The 22,112-nt window shown below is 34.6% G+C and overlaps 2 protein-coding genes across 2 annotated transcripts; both read left to right on the plus strand.

Moving 5' to 3' along the window:
- The first annotated feature begins 532 nt into the window (after window positions 1-532).
- Window positions 533-6,950, plus strand: LOC134256490 (uncharacterized). Its single transcript, XM_062739129.1, has 6 exons — window positions 533-684; window positions 5,742-5,846; window positions 5,943-6,044; window positions 6,216-6,350; window positions 6,477-6,689; window positions 6,881-6,950. The coding sequence occupies exons 1-6, from the start codon at window positions 533-535 to the stop codon at window positions 6,948-6,950; spliced, it is 777 nt and encodes a 258-aa protein (XP_062595113.1).
- Window positions 6,951-15,514: 8,564 nt separating this feature from the next.
- On the plus strand, window positions 15,515-16,060 carry LOC134256491 (protein PML-like). The gene has a single exon (XM_062739130.1). The coding sequence runs from the start codon at window positions 15,515-15,517 to the stop codon at window positions 16,058-16,060; it is 546 nt and encodes a 181-aa protein (XP_062595114.1).
- Window positions 16,061-22,112: the final 6,052 nt, after the last annotated feature.

The following is a 22,112-nucleotide window of genomic DNA, read 5'->3' on the forward strand; positions in this document are numbered from 1 at the left end:
ATGAAAGTATAAAAATGTGTTTTGATACAGTTAAAACAATTAATAATTTGCTCCTTATTTAATTTGAAATTTGTGTCTAGTAGAATACATTTCCGAAGTCTACCACTTAATTTACTTATATACACTTAACGTCGAGAACATGGTCAAAACATTTTGACAATGTTGAATTTGCTGAAGTTAAAACAAAATTTATTCATTACTAAAAATAAATTGGGTTCTTTCATTTAAAATTTGTTCAGTGTAACGACAAATTTTCAATACATGTATTTTATATGGGGCAACATTGAATCAAAATTGTTTTGATGATGATTATCAAGCGTATAAATATTATGCATTAATGCCTTCATCACGCAAGCTAATCACTTAATCACACCATGAAACAAAAAAGACGGTTATTCCTTAATTGACAGCTTAAAAATATAGTGATATACTTGTAAATTTAATCCTATGTTTACTCTTTACTGAGAAAAGTAACACATGTATTAAGTACCAAATATTACAATTTAAGTGCTACTGGAGATTCTAAAAAGACATGGAGAACACAATCAAAGAATGGCTAAGGTATGCCAAGGACAGGGATGAGGGAGGAAGAAACGGACACAGATCTAGAAGAAAAGAAGGGGGAGGAGGAGACTCGGGAAGAGGAAATGGAGCCTTAGGAGAGGGATCAGATGGAAAGTGGCAGTGCTTAACTTTTTTCTGTGATATAGTGTGACATACCTGTAGTTCTACCCTTTTTTGTGTGTTTGTCGGTTATAAACACGATGCAGATGCCAGAAACATTTTTTTGTGTAAGTAAACAAAATGACGGGATTCATTTTAGTATTATTTTAAGAACATGAGGGCTTTGTTTATTTGTTAGACGTGCTTATTGATACCTGTAATTTACTGAACTTGTGCATAATTTACATCAGAGAGGGAGTATACAGTCATGTAATCCTACATGTATCGCTTGAAGTGAGCATCAACTTTTAATTCTTTATTAATGTTTTCTTCATGCACTGAGTAATAAAATTATGGTATGTTATAATTTAATTTTATATTTTGATTTCTTTTTCCTCAGTTTTTTAATTAATGTAGAGCTACTTACAAGGCAATACTTGTTGATGGCAATTCTATGAGAATATTGAGAATATGTATTAAACTATTAATCTAGCATATATAGCATATATAGATAATATTAAAGGGCTTTTACCATTAAACTGTACTACAAAACTAGTATAACCTTATTGTATATATTTGTTTGTCAATTTTGAGGACAAATGGCCAACCAGTGAAGAGCAAATGAGTTGTCATGATGGAGAGCCAATAAGATACAAACCAACGTTGGCTCAAAAATGATGTTTTCCTAATATTGAAAGAATAAGTGGCCCAACAATGGCTCAATGATATCCGTTCGTTGGTCCAACAATAAGCCAACAAGTTGGTCTGATTAAGGGCCGATGAGCAAAATACCGATGGCCCAACATTAATTGCTTACAATGGCCCAACTGTACAAAAATGACGTTTGCCCAACATTGAAAAAATACATTGGCCCAACAGTGGCCCAATATTAACTGATACATTGGCCCAACAATAAGCCAATGAGTTGGTTTGATTAAGGGCCGATGAGCAAATTACCGTTGGCCCAATATTAGTTGCTTACAATGACCCAATTGTACAAAAATGACGTTTGCCCAATATTGAAATAATACATTGGCCCAACAGTGGCCCAATATTAACTGTTACATTGGCCCAACAATAAGCCAACAAGTTGGTTTGATTAAGGGCCGATGAGCAAATTACCGATGGCCCAATGTTGAGTTCAAAAAGTGGCCCAACATAAGGAGCGTTGTTGGCCCAACAAAGGTCCAATAACATCCTGCTATCTGGGATGATCTGTTGCAGAATGCTCTCTCAGCTGGTCGCTCTGGTAATAATGAAAATAAGGATACTGGTAAGGATGAAAATTGGAACTCAATCAAAAACAGATGGCCTCCACCAAATGGCGCTGCTCCCTCACCTCTAGAAGATAATTATCCACTATTCAAAATTCAAATGGATATCAGTAGTTCACATGAATCTCAATTAGAAAATCATTTACTATCCTCAAACCGCTTCAAATACACTGTTGTTCAGATTATTCTTTAAAACCTAAAAAATTCAATGCTGCAGGGGAAAAAATGTAGAATGGAATTTCCGAAACTGATGCAATCTTTCCCTGCTTTAGTAAAAGACAGGAATGGATCTTTGCGACTGGAGATGGAGAGAGATCATCCAGTTCTTGTGCAGCATATTTAAGAAAACTGGAGAGACAATGGTAACATTTCTTTGATTCTTTGAAAGAGTAATCAGTTCGTCGGACGGACGGGTTTTCGAAAAAGAGTACGCTGATTGGGGGCCGTCGGAAAAACCAAAAAACTTTCAAAATCGTTCATAAAGTAAATTTATTTAGCCGAAATATTGCCGACTCGGCGTTAAAAAAAGAAAAAAAAAACAACAACAACAAAAAACAATCAACCAATCAATCAAAGAGCAATCGATCTTAGTCCATCTTTTGACGATATTTTTGCCACTGAAAAATACATCAAAAGGTATCCTTGCAAAGGTTACGAATAAACTGATGCTCTTTCTGATCTTCTTTCTGACTTGGTTAATAATTCTGATGAATCATCGGGATACACACCAAAATCACTGTACAAAACTTTTTACGAATAATATTAGGAGAAACATTTCTGTGCAAACATCCTTTGAGCTTTCCTCATTACCCCTGTTCCGTTCTAGTCAGTCTTTTCAATATATGAGTTTATCAAATACTATTAATGATTATTATCTTTCTAGACATGAAAATGACCTTTCTTCTGTCTATTAATTAAATTGGGGAAAAATCCTGGAATAAATGGTCCAACTCAAACTTCTTGGACTTGATAGGAAAGTTCTGCAAAACAATTCTTATTTTACATTTTCCACACTGGAGAACCTTTTCAGGCATAATAGACAACGAGACAAATTGGGTAAAAAAGATTGACCTTTTTTAGAGTCAAAGAATTATCCTAATTCTATTAAAGCAAAAAACAACCCTACAATTTCTGACAAGATGAAGATTCTCAAAATGTCAATGTGCTAGAAACGAGATGGATGGATTTCTTAGTCCTAATGGGTGGTTTACATCGATATCAAGTTTCAAGGATGATTCAGAGAGCAAAACTGGAGCTTACATCAAACTTTGTACCCCATTTCCTCGGATTTGGTGCAATTAGTAGAGAAGATGTACTTAACTTACTTCTGATGTTGCTGTGTCTATGTTTAGCAATTTCTAGTCCGATTCAGCTATTCTGATACTCGACGGAACATATATTTATATACAACCAGAAGTATCTGTCGAGACTGAAACTCTACTGGATTTTCCTTATAGCAAAGAATGAGAAAAGTAGCACTTTGGAATTGAAACTTTACAACAGCAATGAATAGAATAATGATCCTTGATTAAGTCTCTTTATGTTCTTAGTGTAGTATACTTGCATGCCACTTTATATTATAATTTCTATTTTTAGTAACCATGGCAACACCGTTCATCGAAATCAAAAACCGATAAAGAGAATAAAGTATCTTAGTGTAGTATACTTGTGTGCCAATTTATATTGAAATCAGACCAAACCTGTAGGCAACACCGTTCACTGAAATCAAAAACCAATACACAGAATTTTGTAACTTAATTAATGTAGATTACTTGTATACCAATGTATATTGAAATCAGACCAAAAACTGTAGGAGGAGGAGCATTTTGAAACAATTTCACAGAAATTTCTATATTTGGTAACCATAGCAACATCGTTCACCAAAATTAAAAAACCGATAGACAGAATTATGTATCTCAGTGTAGTCTACTTGTGTGCCAATTACATTGAAATCAGTCCAAAACTGTAGGGAAGTAGCATTTTGAAAGAATTTCACAGAAAGAGGGACGTTAAACATGTTAAAGATAGATAGTACAATATATTTTGTTTAATGTCCCTCTCAGGAATTTTTTCTCATATGAAGGCTTGACAGTAGAGAGCTGCACATTCTCTCATATAATAGGAACTTTCACTAATGATCATTGAGCAGTGAGGGGTCTTTTTGTGCCAGCATCTATTGGGACATGGGCCCGTGGTTTACACGGTCTCATTCGAAGGACCAGTCTCCACGTCCCACAAAAGGATTCAAACCCGCAACATTACAATCAACTCCCTTACTTTTGACAAAATTATTGTGTTGATCCATATTTTTTATTTTTACAAAAAAACAAAGTGCATAGCGTCTTGGTCAAGGGGGCATAATAGGGATACCTAATTTGGGTTATTAAAGTTTAATATAAGATATTAACTTGTTTTTTCAGCACTATTTATTTTTTCAACAAAATTATCGGGGTGGAGGATGTCCATTTTTAACAAAAATCAAATTGCATAGCATTTCAGTGGGGGGGGGGGGGATAATATGCATACGTAATTGGGCAGTTTCCCTTATACCTAGCAGAAACATATCACGTATGCTATATGTATAAGTTTCAGTAATTTTAATTATTTACCTACCTACAATGTAAGTATTTCTCACAGTTCCAGGCAATATGCATTTTTTTGTAATGAAAAATAACAATGTACATGTACATCGAGAGGTTAATTGAACTTGTGGATTGTATTACAGCTTTCGGGAAAAACGTGCACCCCAAATTCCTAGACACCTGTTGGCATCAAATTCTTTTAATCCGTTTCCCGCAGAATCGACACGACTTTAAAACTGGCTCTTAAACTGGTTCCCTAGCGGAAATGATTATTGTCAACTCGTACATAAAATGTAAGGGTTTCGAGACAGTGAAAACGCGATATCTAAAGAAGTAATTCATCAATGAACTTGAAAATGAATAGGCTTCATCTTTTTATACTGCCACACAAGTATGTAAACGCTGAGAGTGGTTAATGCAAAGGTTCTCTGTCAATCTTGCCCACAAATGTTTATTGTCAACTCGTACATAAAATGTCAGGGTTTCGAGGCAGTAAAAATGCGATATCTGAAGAAATATTTCATCAATGAACTTGAAAATGAATAGGCTTCGTCCTTTTATACTGCCACACAAGTATGTAAACGCTGAGAATGGTTAATGCAAAGGTTTTCTGTCAATCTTGCCCACAAGGTGTAATGAACACACTAACACACATACGCACAGTCGCGATGCTATATCCCCTCCGCAACTAGTTGCGCGAGGGGATAATAACCATGGCAACACCGTTCATCGAAATCAAAAACCGATACACAGAATTGTGTATCTTATAGTGAAGTCTACTTGTGTGCCAAGTTATATTGAAATCAAACCAAAACTGTAGGAGGAGTACATGTAGCATTTTAAAAGAATTTCACTAAAATTTATTTTTTTAGTAACCATGGCAACAATGTTATCGACATCAAAAACTGATGCACTGCTTTACGTATCTAAGTGTAGTCTACTTGTGTGCCACGTTATATTGAAATCAGACCAAAACTGTAGGAGGAGTAGCGTTTTAAGGATTTAGATGTGTAATACCCCACTTCCGGTAAAAGTTAACGATGTAAGCCGATGTTTCCCGAGGTGGTAATTCTCGGAAAACCGTACGAGTTATGTTTCTTTGCACGAGTTATCTATCGTTGCTAACCGGAAGTTGATAAAGAAGGGGGAATGGCGCGTAGGGACGAGAAAGGAAGGTTTTTTGGTGTTAAAAAGAAAAAAAAACAATCACCGTTCCTTCAAGAAGAAAGAAACCAACATATGAACGCCGAGCAGGGCAAAAAATTGAGGAGGTAGCCAAGCAGTCTATGGATAGAGCTGCCAAAGAAACATATAAACTAGAAATGAGGTAAGTTTAATCTATTTTACACTTATCTATATGCATGTGAGAAATATGCTACAGCCTACAGACTCCTACAGTTAGAATGTGTTTTATTGTTTAAAGGGATGCCGCACATGAGGAAATGACTGCCGCTACCGTGGAGATGGGAGAAGTCATCGATGACTTGGGCGTTGGGCTCATGCCTGATGCTTCGCCATCCTTACGGTTTGTTTGATTCAGAGCCTTTATTTGTTTGATGCGAATTATATATGTTTAGGTTGTTTCCATGAACTGTAAACAAAATAATTTTTTTTTTAATTTGTTATATACTGTATTGTGCTGTAACTCATGCTAAACCAATCTGTTTTGAAATCTTAAACATAAATAATATTGTAGTTCAAGAATTGCTACATTTCCCCATGAGCCTGATTCACCCAACACAGATAACCAGGACCAGAGTGCCGATAGTGATATGAACAGAGAGAGTAATTCCTTATTCAAATTTCAGACCACTGCTGCATCTACTGCTTGGTAAATAAATAAATATGAATTTAGTAATAATTTTCCTAATAAAATTGTGTTCGAATTTTGTATAATTATTTGTTTTTATTTATAATTTACTAAGTTTATATATAAGTATGAAAAAAAAAATTACAGCACACCATTAAATCAGCAAAAAGTCTACAAGGCGCTGAAGAAAACAGGCACTCGACAAGTCAAGAACCGGTATGTGAAAAGAAATATTGCTACATTTCCCTATGAGCCTGATGCATCCAACACAGAAAACCAGGACCAGATTGCCGATAGTGATTCGAACAGAGAGTGTAGTTCCTTATTCAAATTTCAGACCACTACTGCATCTACTGCTTGGTAAATAAATAAATATAAAATTAACAGTGAAGTGCAGCAATGAATTAATTTTCATGAGCGAATTGATGATTGTTTTTATTTAAGATTAGTGTTTCCAAATAATCATTGATATTTGCATATACTGCATTGTGTTGTTACTCATGCTAAACCAATCTGTTCTGAAATCTTAAATGTGATAAATAATATTGTAGTTCAAGCATTGCTACATTCCCCCATGAGCCTGATGCATCCAACAGGACCAGCGTGCCGATAGTGATATGAACAGAGAGAGTAATTCCTTATTCAAATTTCAGACCATTGCTGCATCTACTTCTTGGTAAATAATTAAATATAAACAGTGTAGTGTGGCAATGAATTAATTATGTATTGTTCTTCAATTTTGTCTGAAATATGCAAATTTAGTAATAATTTTCCTAATAAATAAAAAATGTTTTCGAATTTTGCATAATTATTAGTTTTTATTTTTAATTTACATTGCCCACTTAGTTTATATATAAGTATGAAAAAAAAAGTACAGCATACCTTTAAATCAGCAGAAAGTCTACAAGGCGCTGAAGAAAACAGGCAGTCGACAAGTAATGAACCAGTATGTGAAAAGAAATATTGCATCAGCCTTTCCTTGTCGCACAAGAAGTGGCATGTCTCTGGCAGTTGATACAGCCTGGCATAAGCGTGGATTTGATAGTCTTACATGTAATTATCAAAATATGTTTCCCTTAAGGATGAATTCTTCTGATCATTTTACCCCAAGTGGGTCTTCGTACTTAAAATGTCGTAAAATTCAAACTGATAACAATTTACAAACAAGTTTTTAAAGCTTTTAAGATTTACATGTTTAACTATATTTATTTTTAAATGAAAAATCTTTCTATGTTGTATTAATGACCAAGACGTGTGCAAAAATACGATATTTACGACATAGGTCTAAGAAAGTCGACAAGTGAAATCGACATGATCGAGAGGTGAAGAAGACGGGATCGCGCCTTTCAAAGCGACTGGAATGCTGAATGGCACTTCGTTTAAAGAGCCAACCGACAGAAATTTTAAAACATTTAAAAAAATTGCCGATATCACAATTAGGCCTACAGGTACATTCTTTAAAGCGGTCCCCAAACATGCCAGCCAAGAGCGCCGTTCTCGAAGTGTGTTGACGACATTCCAGTAATCCGAGATTCCTCTGACTCTAAACCCCACTTTTGCGGGGGAGAGTCAGAGCGGACGCCATATTGAAAACTGGGAATCTGGCGAAACCACCTGGTATCGCTACTCTGCCTACCTTTTACAACTTTATTTCGCGGAGCTAACTCCCGAGACGCGAGAAATCAGTAAAACAATTATTCACCTACTTGTTAATCGTCATAAATATGATGCTTTCGCCGTTTAAACGACCCTATTACCGAAAAATGAAGCATCACTTGAATTTGGTCGCCTCCTCGACATTCGACTTCTTTGCGCATGATGTCACACACAAATACACAAACAAACTATCACGTGAAAATATCATGTGTGGTGTTTTAAACCTCATATTAGCATAAAAGTCGTTTTTGACAGTTGCTTTCCTTATCAATAAATAAATAAAACATCATTATGTTATTTTATATGTATTTTCACAACACTTTCATATTTTTCCGAAAGCCCCACACGTGGTTTGAGCACGTGTTACTTTCAAACTGACTGGAATTTTGTGTATTTGTGCGCTGACGTCATGTGCAAAGCAGTTGAATGGTGAGGAGGCGACCTAGTTCAAGTGATGCTTCATTTGTCGGTGATAGGGCTGTTTAAACGGTGGAAGCATCCTTTTAATGACAATTAACAAGTAGGAAGATAATTATTTTACTGATTTCTCGCGTCTCGGGAGTTAGCTCCGCGAAATAAAGTTGTAAAAGGTAGGCAGAGTAGCGATACCAGGTGGTTTCGCCAGATTCCCAGTTTTCAATATGGCGTCCGCTCTGACTCTCCCCTGCACAAGTCACAATATAAAATCAGGAGTTAGAGTCAGAGGAATCTCGGATTAACATTCCAGTAGCAGTGGAAAAGCGAAAATGTAGGTTTACAATTCTTTCAAACTTATTGAAAACAGCAATGTTTAAGCATTATAGATACAAAAGTTTCAAAATACATATATACCGTCACATTGCAAACTGAAACATATAAACATGTTACATACATGTACAGAACATTAGGCCTAAGGGGTCCTCAGATGCGTGCAGACGACAGCATTCGTTTTATCTTTTTTATTACAACTTAAGCTCGTAGTAAATGATAAATTTCCTTTGATATTGTAAATGCTGAATACCTATATCAAATTTATTGACATACCGTACGAAAATAGTAAGATAACATCCTATATTTTTTTAGCTGTTTACATTCGCTAAGAAACTAGGTCACTTCATTCTATGGCGGCCTATGCTGGTTAAAAAATGGAATATTTCTGAAACATCAAAGAACATGTAGAAATTATTTGATTCGAAACTACAGGCTTGGGTTCATAAAAACAAACAGATAGACAAAATAATGATTTTACATTTTTTGAACAATGGTATTACCGGTAATTATAATCTTTTTTTTTCTAAAATATTTTTTTCAGGTAAGTCTTGTTGTCACAAGAATCACAAATGAAGAACTTGAAAAGAGAGCAGGGTTTTAGAACCACTAAAATCAGATGGAGAAAACCATGCAAATCAGATTGAGAAAGTGGGACTGGATTTGACTAATCCCAGGGAAGCCACCATCTAAAACCACAAACCAGGACCCAATCCGGAACCCGCAGAGCAAGAGAAAGAGAGGACATCTAACAAACTATTATGAAGTTTTATGTGTTAATTGATTACTTTTTGTTCATAAAAAGCTTTTCTTAACAAGATTGTAATCATTACCTGAAATTATCCACTAATTTTGAATATTTGGTGAATAAAAACACATTCTTTTCACGCCTAAATGCCTTGATTTATTTTCATGAAATGCTCAAAAGAAATAGGGGGTGGTGATATAAAAAATATCAAAACTTTCTTATATGTGCACTAACCCCTATTTTTCATGCTTTGAAAAGGAGCCATAATACCTAAAGAAAGTGTATAACAATTTTCTTAAAAAGTTTAATTGTAGAAATATGTTTTTCTTTGGTTTTTCGAGCAATTTTATAGGGAAAAATTTGCCTAAGTTTGACACTGGTGAACATTTTTTGGCACAATTTATTTAATTGGTATTTATTGGCTCAGATTTTGCTTTAATAATTAACTTTGCAATACTTTCAAGTAAATCTAAGCAAAATTAAGTTTAAAATTGATTGTATTTATAAGTTTATGGGGTATTTTATGGTCTATTAGCATTTTTAATGAAATTTCCCATGCTCTATTTTGGCCTATTCGAAGGGTTGAATCTCTCTTAGATGAACGCTAACATACACTTTTCTTGTCTTTAAATTATTCCTTGGATATTACACTTTCACAAAAATATAAGCATGTGAAAAGTTTAATGCACGTTTTATTTTTCGGGTATGAGAAGAATACATCCTTAAACAGTGAAAATAGATAGATAATGAAAATTCTAAAAATTTAAAGTACTAATATTTATCCTTTATTTTTATGTCATTTTATTAGGAGATATATAAAATAATTAATACTTTTCACATCGTAGCTCACACTTTTTTCATGGGAAAATCTTGTTATGGGTAAAAGGTAGTGAAAGCCATTGTTAAACATCGAGTATGTGGAACTTGCAAATGGTGGTCCAGAAATCGTCAAAATGCACCTGTTCGGCCGCACATATGTGTAAAAAATCACCAAGGGAGTGCACGTACATGTATGATGGAAAGTACAGGTGGACTTCAAGGGGTGAAAGAACTGAATGAAAGTGGTACTCCAGTTGAATATTTGGAAGGTGATGGTGACAATACAAGATGCAAGGCTTAAGAGTGATTTGAATATCTCCATGAAAAAAAGATTTGACACGAACCACATTGTCAAAAACATTCAAGTGGTAAAAGCATGTTTGCCTTGCAGAAAAAAAACTTAGTAGATCAGTAATAATGCACATTCAAAAATGTTTAAAGTACACCTTTGCCAAAAATCAAGGAAACAGAGATGGTATGGAGGAGAATTTGAAAGCACTAATCCCCCATCAATTTGGTGATCATTCGAACTGTAAACCCCACTTTTGTGGCTACGGGTTACAGTTAGTTTGAGTTGCCTGGTGTTTTTAACATTACAGTCCATTCCAAGAAAAACCCTGTTGTTCAGTTTCTTAGAGTGAGTTGAGTTTATCTAAGAAAAGCAAAATTAGTCCGTTTCATTAATTACTCGAATGAATTTAATAGGCACATACAAAAGCTGGAATATCTTCTGGAAGATATACAGAAGCATATGCGGAGAAGCAGCTGAAACACCGACGCTACGCACAGGAGAAAGCAAAGCTACCATCCCAGAAAAGGAGGAGACTTGTCCTTAAGCAGGAGAGGGCAGTGACAAAAGGGGCTATGGAACTTTGGAGGGAGTTTCTTACCAAGCTGGTCAGTTATCAGCTTTAATATTTTTACGCTATTTTCATGCTATCATGAACATTAAACATGATGAGGGCATATATTAAAATTTAGTTTTTCAAAGGATATAAATATATTTTCATGTGAATTCATTGTTATATATATATACCAATTCTCCATTCAAACAAACGAATGGCAGAGGTCTTTAAGGAACCCCCATTGGCTGCATACAGACGCCCAAGGAACCTAAAGGACATGGTAGTAAGAACCAGACTGGACAACCCATTACCTAACGGGGGCTTTAAAACTTGCTCTGAGAGAAGATGTCTTCTTTGTAAGCACAGCACTGACACAGACAGTTTTAACAGCCCTGTTACAGGCCGCAGCTACAAAAATACTACCTGCAGGTTAATGGCACTGTTATGGGTAAGAAAATGGCACCGTCTTATGCCAATATCTTCATGGGCAGACTGGAACGCAACTTGTTACTTCAAGCACCATTTAGGCCCCATAGCTGGTTGCGTTTCATTGACGATATAGAGATGAAGTGGGTGGAATGTCGCGAGAGCCTCGAGGCATTCATTACGTTTGCCAACACCTTTCATCAGTCGATCAAATTTACAGTAGACATATCTAATTCGAAAAACGTATTCCTAGATACTACATCCACCCTGATTGATGGTGAAATCGAATTCAGTCTCCACACCAAACCCACAGACTCCCACCTATATCTTATGCCCACTAGCTGTCATCCCCCACACACTTTTAAGGGAGTGCCTAAGGGTCTAGCCACCAGAATTCGACGCATCTGTTCGTCCCCTGCCTTATATCAGGAGCAAAGTGGTCTTCTTAAGTCCCACTTATGCAAAAGAGGCTACAATGCCCGCACCGTACAAACAGCTATTGATGAGATGGCGGAACATGACAGGCAAAACCTATTACGCTACAAGGAAAAAGACAATAGCGACAGGGTCCCTCTGGTAACCACATACCATCCCGTCCTTAAGAACCTTAGCGGTATCCTTCAAAAGAACCTACCAGTTCTCCATTCAAACAAACGAATGGCAGAGGTCTTTAAGGAACCCCCATTGGCTGCATACAGACGCCCAAGGAATCTAAAGGACATGGTAGTAAGAACCAGACTGGTCAACCCATTACCTAACGGGGGCTTTAAAACTTGCTCTGACAGAAGATGTCTTCTTTTTAAGCACAGCACTGACACAGACAGTTTTAACAGCCCTGTTACAGGCCGCAGCTACAAAATACTAGGGAATTTGTCCTGCCATACTGACAACTGCATTTATCTCATCAGTTGCAAAGTTTGCTTCAAACAGTATATTGGTGAAACAGGAGATCTCCGCAGGAGAGTCAATAACCACCGTTCGACCATTAGGACCAAAAAACTCAATGAACCCGTTGGGGAACATTTCAACCTTGAGGGTCACAAATGGGAGGATATGACAGTAGTGGTGATTGACCATAACCCAAGATGGACAGTTGCTCAGAAAAAAAGCAAAGAAAAGTTCTGGATGCACAGATTGAAGTCATTCCGCCTTAATGGTATTAACAAACTGAATTACTTCACCAGAATGAACGTAAACTAGACCCAATTCCTGATGATACTAAACAAGATTATTCTCTCAATTTAGTGTAAACTTTACAGTTAATTTGCGTCACCAACTCTCGAACAACCCACATAACTATGTATTGCTTACGCCTTTGTTAATTATTTTTTCCCGATAATAAGTCTTTAAATATTTCAAAATTTATAATTGATCATAATTCATATGTTTAAATATCCCTGCTAGATTATTCTTTATTAAGTAAAGTTACGCCATTTTGAGAGAATGAAACAATGTACGATTTACTGATTGTCGTAATTAATTAGCATAATTAATTCGTTCAATTATGTAAATCGCACTTCACCCGAGTATACCCGATAGACCGGACGCATTTCATAGCGGTCCGGATTTCTTTCTTTATTAGTGTTCTTAAAATTTTCCAATTCAACATGTAATTAAGTATGTAAATATCTAGTGTTTAGTAGTTGTGCTAGTTGTTTTTGTTTCTCTTTTTCCTTTGTTCTTATGACTTTTTAACTTTTTTCTTTGTCCTGAGGAAGGGACAGGGCGTCCCGAAAATTTGACAATTTTTATTGTTCGTGTCGTTGGTAATTTAAGTGCTATATATATATATATATATATATATATATATATATATATATATATATATATATATATATATATATATATAATTTTTTAAATTGAAGAGAAAGATTTTTATTTATTTGCATTTTTATATTATTGTTACACATTATCTATTTAGGTGTTGGACATTAGGATTATGTTGACATTGAACAAATTCCTAGTCCTGTATCCAAGGGATATTTCAAACCTATTCCCAAGTCTCCTCAAGGCAGAATTAAATAAATTGCATAATTATGTTACCTTTCGATTTGGAGACAACTGATCTAAGTAAGTAACCAATTCTAGAAAGAAAATTATCAAATAATAAAATATTTATTTTATAAACATGTTCCTATTTGCATGATCTTTGAAAATATTATTTAAATTTGATTTTTTTTTCAGTTCGTGGAGGAAGGATCCCACACATAATACACATTGGGGCATCTGATTTGACCCCTAAATCACAGAGGGAGTTCAACTGCTATACACTGTAAAAATTGTATTTAGGATTTAAACACTTTCATGACGTGTTTAGACCTAAACATATATAAAAATATGTTTAACAACTAAACACTTTTGTCTTAACATGTTTTATATTTAAACGTGTTTAGAAGTTAAACATGTTCAGTTGTAAAATGCAGAGTTATCTTCCCGGAAATGACACAGATACTCGTATATTTGAACGTTAATTTGAGCGGCCATCGAAACAAAGTAAATCACAAAATGCTTTAGGGACGTATCAAGGAGAGTTACTGACAACCCAACGGATAACCATGAAGAAATATTGAAAATCATTTGAAAACATATTTTTACTGCAATATAGTAAAAATATGTTTTCTTTTTACTAAGATTTGCATTATTAAACCACGATGAGCAATGTAAACAGTGTTGAGGTCGTTTATATACTTGAAGTAGAGGAGTTTATATTAAATTTCATTAAAAATAACTATTTTAATGTAAGTATAGTTTCAATGCAACTTGAAAATGATGTCATCTTCAATGGGCAGCATACGGTTCTTTCACTTAAATCTGACTTTCTTTCCCACAGGTTTTGTGAGTAGTCTGGGTTGAACTCCAAGCATGCATATATCAAAGTACCTGCGTGGCGTCATCTTCAAGTGCAAATTGTTGTTCCATGATCAACACTAAAAAAAGTATTTCTATGAAGTGTATTGGGTTACCCCTAATTCGACAATGTTCTGCGGATTTGAATACATGTACCTAAAATTATCATTTTGTGATTATCCTTGTGCATTTGAAATGGATTACTTTTCGGCAGTTACTGATGGGATATTATATCATGTGGTGCTATGTAGTGCTTGAGGACTGCTGAAAGTTAATCAAGTTTGACATTTTCATGACTGACATATGGAACACTCTGCCACCGATTGAAACTGTAATTAATCATATACAAAATATTATATAAAATAAATATTTTATCATTTTAATTGAAATATCTTTGATAAAGCATTATTAAAAAGATTAAAGGAAGTTTTGATATAAAATTGCTAGATTACTAGTATTTTATTTTTGTTGCTCATTCCTGCGTTATAAAATGTATGTCATGCTGATTGAACTTATAGAGATCAAAAATATTTATTTGTATAAAAAGAACATCACACAATTGTAAAGTATCTACATATATAAAGAATCAGAGGCCGTATGATGAATAATTTAATATTTTGAAAATTTTGCTATAATATTACGTGTATTAAGTAATATGCTCTTTGTGCCAAAATTTACAAGTGTTTATAGTTTTTCTGCAGTAACATTTGTTTTAGTATGTTAAATCTAGATATGTTTAATTTCTAAGCTTATAATTAAGATATGTGTTTAAAATTCAAACACTATTCTAAGCACTTTTTTGTCACCTTCTTTTTTATATGTTTAATTCCTAAACATGTAAAATTTCTTAACATGTATGAGAAAGTGTTTAAAATCTAAACACTTATGTGCTTCCATTCTAAACACTTTCTCATACGTGTTTAGAAATTAAACATGTTTAGGAATTAAACATATAAAGAAGAAGGTGACAAAAAAGTGTTTAGAAAAGTTTTTGAATTCTAAACACATTTCTTACAGTGTATGTGCTTCCAAAGATTCCACAGTCACAAGAAGCCCAGAGAATTAGTGGGATCACTGTGTCTTCATCCAATGTTTAAATGGTAAATGGGAAGGAGGTAGAGACTGAAACTGTTAACTCAGGTCTGTCCAAGTTTCTAGATTGGCTAAAATTCTACAAGAAAGTCATCCTGATTACTCACAGTGGCAAAAATTCTGATTTCCCTGTGTTCATGACGGCACTTGCATCTGTGGATCATGTATCAGAATTATGTGATGTTGTGATAGGGTTTGTTGACAGTCTACCTTTGTTGAAAAAGATTTTCCCTGGAGAAAGTTCGTACAAACAAGAAAATCTTGTCAGAAGCCTACTAGCTGCAACATATGATGCACATAATGCCCTTGAGGATGTAAGATCACTATGCTGGCTCATGAAGCATGAGAAAATAACAGATAAATATCTCGCAGACTTTTCGTTTTCACCTGAAGCAGTGAAAATTCAGTTGGTATTTAACAGGGAGAAAACCAAAAACATTGGATCATCCATTAATTGCAGCCGGTGTGATGAAGATGGCAACAGCAGAAAATGTTGCAGGGTCTGGTTTGTGTCTTGCAAATCTTCGAAAAGTTCACATGAGGGAAGGTGAGGATGGACTTCGAAATATTTTTGTTAGCAAAAACAGCAACGACCAAGCTCGGGTCACTAGTTGCAAAAGGACATTAGATTCTGTCATTCCAAAATTATGAAGTAGAAGTATGACAATTATGAATAATAACAAGTATGAATTCATGTTATTATTTGTGTATTGTTATGTACCAATGCACATCAAAGCAAAAAAAAGATGAATTTGTATTTGATATATCAAACATTATATTATGCTGTTATCTCGTGTGAGTTAAATAATTATCTTTGGAGGTCAGGTGATGTTTTCAATGAGCAGACTAAGAACTTTAATGTATTGTAAGCATGCTGAAATATAGTTTCCTTCTCAGTAGAAGTTGACATTAGTTGAAATACCATGATTATAAATATTTAAGGGTCAAGGTCATATATCTAGGTCAAATGATTGACATTTTTAATATTTATTTAGTAAAAGTATTTTTAAAAAATTATTGTTAACATGAAGTATCTTTATGCTTAATAGGGATGACAAAGAGATTTTGGTGCTGAAATCGATTTTTTTTAAAGGCAGAGATTTTAAGCACCGCCTTCAAAAATACCTCGTCTGGGTAGCCCTGTCAATCAAGTAAGTGAAGGTCCATCATTGGATGCTGGAACTTGATTGACAGTTACTTACTGGTCCCTGTGTATACCCTGTACACCTTGAATGGGACTCGTTGTGACCTTCTAATTAACTTTTGATCCTTTGATTTTACTGAACATGGTATACAGAATTACTGTGATTTTTTTTTAGATTGATAATTTATGAATTAAATATACCTTTAGTATTTGAAAGGATAATAATATGATATGTATTTTTAAAACAAAAAATTAACCTTTGGTACATAAAACTTTTTTTTTTCAAATGAAATTTCCATTCTATTTTTAATATGTTAAATGGTATAATTTTAAAGTGGAAATGTTATTGATAAAGTTCAGAGCAGCACTGTGTGAAGTAATTAAATTTAAAAAAAATAATGTTTCTAATCATGGGTAAAATCCCCAAACAGGTAAAGTTTGACATCTGAGTATTTCACCGCGTATTAAATCACTTCCTGTGTATAGGGATTAGGAGACAGATGACTACAGGTAGACTGCTAGCCCCAAGGCATTCACACCTGTACAAAATAAGCCCCTCCCTCACCTGGAATTTACCACCCGGTAAAAAATCTCTGCCTTTAAAGGGGAGTACCCTAGATTGCCAAATGATAATTCAGAAATGTGTGGAAGAAAATAATTTTATTCTTTTATTATAATCATATATACATGTACATTGAAAGCAATAAAACTTTTTTGGTTTGCGCTCTTCGGTTTTTTATTTTTTATTATGATATTAGTCAGTATTATATTTGTCAAGATGTTGTCTTTGTGAACGAGTGTTGACTCATTTGATGTTATAATTTTTTTACTTGATTAAAATGAGGATTCAGATAAATTTAATTTTATTATAGAATATCATATCAGGTAAAAAATCTTAAAATAAGATTGATTATTCCAACTAAAAATATAGAAAACTTGTGGTAACCATCTGTCCATTAGTGGAAATGAAGCCGAACAGGGTAGAGTCATATAAAATGTTGTAAAAACTTTTTCTGTGGTTGAAAGTTTACCGGCCTTGCTGAAATGATTAACTATAATGTACTTCTTTATAATTCTGATGTATTTGATAATATCTGAACAAGCTAATTCAGAGAATGTGTGTCCCCCGCTTAGGGAAAAAGTAAACCATGCGCAGTGTGTGTTTGTGTGTGCGGGGGGGGGGGGGGGGGTCGGATCCCCTTGACTGAATTTCTAGAATTATTAAATGTATACATGTATACTTAAGCAAATAAATATGCCAATATGGATATAAAGGTTTGATTGCTTAATTATTCTTTATTATGTGTATAGAAGATTCTTTTTATAGGGAATATTTATCACACTGTAATGATGATTTTATGAGTTTGTACAAGCCAGACCTCATAATTTTTCATTTCACATGAATACTATTATTTAGTAAAAAAAAAAGTTTTGGTCCGATTTCAATGTAACTTGGCACACAAGTAGACTACATTAAGATACATAATTCTGTGCATCCGTTTTTAATTTCGATGAACGGTGTTGCCATGGTTACTAAAAATAAAAAATTCTGTGAAAAGTTTTCAAAATGCTACTCCTCCTTCCGTTCTGGTCCGATTTCAACATAACTTGGCACACAAGTAGACCACACTAAGATACATAATTCTGTGCATCAGTTTTTGATTTCGATGAACGATGTTGCCGTGGTAACTAAAAATAGAAATTTCGGTGAAATTCTTTCAAAATGCTACTCCTCCTACAGTTTTGGTCCGATTTCAGTATAACATAGCACGTAAGTAAACTATACCATGATACATAATTCTGTGCATTGGTTGTTTATTTCGATGAACGATGTTGCCATGGTTACTAAAAATAGAAATTTCGGTGAAATTCTTTCAAAATGCTACTCCTCCTACAGTTTTGGTCCGATTTCAAAGTAACTTGGCACACAAGTAAACTACACTAAGATACATGATTCTGTGCATCCGTTTTTAATTTCGATGAACGGTGTTGCCATGGTTACTAAAAATAAAAGATTCTGTGAAAAGTTTTCAAAATGCTACTCCTCTTTCAGTTCTGGTCCGATTTCAACATATCATTTGATATCTACATGCAGCCCAGGGTGTATTCCTAAATCGCAGACTGAGAACCAAAGCCAGTCCATTGATCGCATGTCATCTAACGTTCCCATTTCCGCCTCGTCATCCAATCCCGGGATAGTTTCCCTTCAATCCTCGAATATTCTTTCAGCAGGATTCATGGCAAACTCCACATTTAATAACCGTGTTTTCAATTTTGAAAAATAACCGGCACTGCACTTTGTGTATTTCAAGATGTCTGCCGTCCTCTCGTCGGCCGTTGCTAAGCATATTCATGCGCGTATCACAGTGAACTTGTAAATTTAAATTTTATGTAAAAATAAATGATTCCTATCATTAAAAATTGAATTATTTATCTTTTAATTAAATTATAAGGAATGACTCTAATTCTTGGCCATATTATCGAGTATAATCTGGTTTGGGCCAGTTTACGCTTTTTTATAATCCGCTTCGCAAATTATAAAGCGTAAACTGACCCAAACCAGATTATACTCGATAATATGGCCAAGAATTAGAGTCATTCCTTAAATAAAACAGAAACCTTGTTACTTTTTATAGCGTTTAAGTTGGGTAATACTAACTCGATATCCCGTTGTGCGAGTCGATGTACTTTAAGTCGTCCACTAAAACGAGGCACATTTTCTCCAGTTTTGAAGTCTTTTCGGAGATGAAAAACACAAAGTAAAGATCCAGCGTTCACGAAAATAATCTTTTTCTTTTGTTAATTGCAATTAAAAGTTACAACATCTCCGATTTGAATAAATACGGTAGCTTTTTTCGTTCACAGAGAGGCTCTAGCCCATTTTGGAGAAACCCATGATTGGTAAAAGGCGGGGCGTGATTGGTCAGATATGTTCTAGAAAAGCACCATTGACTAATCACATCTCACGTTAAATATTGGATGCAGTGTTTTGCGAATTTAGTGGACGACTTAAACTACATCACTTGCATGACAGGATATCGGATCTGCAAAACACGACTTACTCGATTCTTAAATGACCGCGATGGTATTTTTATTAAAGAGTGATTATTACTGAATGATCCCAGACGTTATTTCACTAACTGCAAGGTATTTCATTGAAAACGCGAGTCATTTCCGAGATCGACCCTGTGTAAATTCGAGCTGACGTTGTTTCCCTTTCTCTTTTTGTATACATATAGTGACTACGTAAAATCAAATACAGTATGTTACAGGCCCCTGTGATCTTAGTGTGGTCTACTTGTGTGCCCAGTTACTTTGAAATCGGACCAAAACTGTCGGAGGAGTAGCATTTTGAAAGAATTTCACAGAAATTTCTATTTTTAGTAACCATGGCAACATCGTTCATCGAAATAAACAACCAATGCACAGAATTATGTATCATGGTATAGTTTACTTACGTGCTATGTTATACTGAAATCGGACCAAATCTGTAGGAGAAGAATTTCATCGAAATTTCTATTTTTAGTAACGACGGCAACATCGTTCATCGAAATCAAAAACTGATGCATGAAATTATGTATCTTAGTGTGGTCTACTTGTGTGCCAAGTTATGTTGAAATCGGACCAGAACTGAAGGAGTAGTAGCATTTTGAAAACTTTTCACAGAATCTTTTTTTTTGTAACCATGGCAACACCGTTCATCGAAATTAAAACCGGATGCACAGAATTATGTATCTTAGTGTAGTCTACTTGTGTGCCAAGTTACATTGAAATCGGACCAAAACTGTAGGAGGAGTAGCATTTTGAAAGAATTTCACCTAAATTTCTATTTTTAGTAACCATGGCAACATCGTTCATCGAAATAAACAACCAGTGCACAGAATTATGTATCATGGTATAGTTTACTTACGTGCTATGTTATACTGAAATCGGACCAAAACTGTAGGAGGAGTAGCATTTTGAAAGAATTTCACCGAATTTCTATTTTTAGTTACCACAGCAACATCGTTCATCGAAATCAAAAACTGATGCACAGAATTATGTATCTTAGTGTGGTCTACTTGTGTGCCAAGTTATATTGAAATCGGACCAGAACGGAAGGAGGAGTAGCATTTTGAAAACTTTTCACAGAAATTTTTATTTTTAGTAACCATGGCAACACCGTTCATCGAAATTAAAAACGGATGCACAGAATTATGTATCTTAATGTAGTCTACTTGTGTGCCAAGTTACATTGAAATCGGACCAAAACTGTAGGAGAAGTAGCATTTTGAAAAATTGTTTACAGACAGACAGACGGACGGACGGACGCATTACTATTGCATTATCTCTTCTGGTCTCTGACCAGTAGAGCTAAAAAAAAAAAGGGGGGGGGGTTAGTGCCACTATCATACATACATATTGAGAATGATTGACATAAGTAAATTCAATATTTAGACCTTTGTGGAAAGAAAAGTCCTGCACTTGTTTCTTCTTTAATGTGTGCATCTGAACAAAGACATTATGATAGATCATGCATTCAATATTTAGACCTTTGTGGAAAGAAAAGTCCTGCACTTGTTTCTTATTTAATGTGTGCATCTGAATAAAGACATTATAATAGATCATGCATCTGGATATCATGACTTGTTTAACTGCGTTGTTTATTATTATTGGACTAGACCATTTATGGAATAAACCAACCGCGGGATCGGAAAACAAAATTTAAAAAATCATTTCTTTAGTGTTGCATGTCCGTGTACTGATATATATACGATATGTTGTTTTTAAAAGAATGAGATAAAACATTAACTTGTAGATAGAATTTCTGTTCAGCTTTAGGACGTTAAAAAGACAAACCTTATTTAATTCCATGGAAATTAGGATACCCATTCATAAAATAGAACAATCCAAGGAAAAGGCGCGAAGATAGCAGAGACATTTGGCGCGAACAGAGCGAATAACCCCTTTTGTAGAATATAAATGGACTGATCCAGTAGTATAAAAATGCAGAAAGAAGGATATACGGACATGTTGAAACGGGGAATCACATGGAATAATCTGTTCAATGCAAAAAGAGTAAAGGAAGTTAACACTGCAGTATTTTGCATCAGTATTATAATTCTTTCTTCTGAAAACTGTTTCTTTTAAAATGCAGGTAAAGAATTCCAATGTAAATCAGCTTGCATAAAAATTATCTCTCTAGCTATGATTGCATTGTTTCGGATTTTGCAAATATCAATCCTTATACAGCCTGACGCTGTGACGTCAGGCAATAATACAAGCTATTCTGTAAATATTTCTTGCATAAAGCTTATTTCTCGCTTTTCTGCGAAAGTATTATTATTCCAATAAAACTAGAATAATCTATATACAATTCGTATCCTAGGCCAAATAAAAAAAATATGTGTCGTTCAGGTTACACCTTCAAAACTAGAGGTACTGTGAGCAATGAACTCACTAAATGATACCCCCGCCTC

This window comes from Saccostrea cucullata, unplaced genomic scaffold (genome assembly GCF_032062105.1).
Source record: "Saccostrea cucullata isolate Sc308-1 unplaced genomic scaffold, CSIRO_AGI_Scuc_v1 ctg4367, whole genome shotgun sequence".
Taxonomy (NCBI): Eukaryota; Metazoa; Mollusca; class Bivalvia; order Ostreida; family Ostreidae; genus Saccostrea; species Saccostrea cuccullata.

Coding starts and splice junctions, on each gene's coding strand:
- LOC134256491 (XM_062739130.1), top strand. CDS start 15,515: ATGGTAAATGGGAAGGAGGTAGAGACTGAAACTGTTAACTCAGGTCTG.
- LOC134256490 (XM_062739129.1), top strand. CDS start 533: ATGGAGAACACAATCAAAGAATGGCTAAGGTATGCCAAGGACAGGGAT. Junction 685..5,741: donor GGATCAGATGGAAAGTGGCA/GTGCTTAACTTT, acceptor CGTTCCTTCAAG/AAGAAAGAAACCAACATATG. Junction 6,045..6,215: donor GATGCTTCGCCATCCTTACG/GTTTGTTTGATT, acceptor ATAATATTGTAG/TTCAAGAATTGCTACATTTC.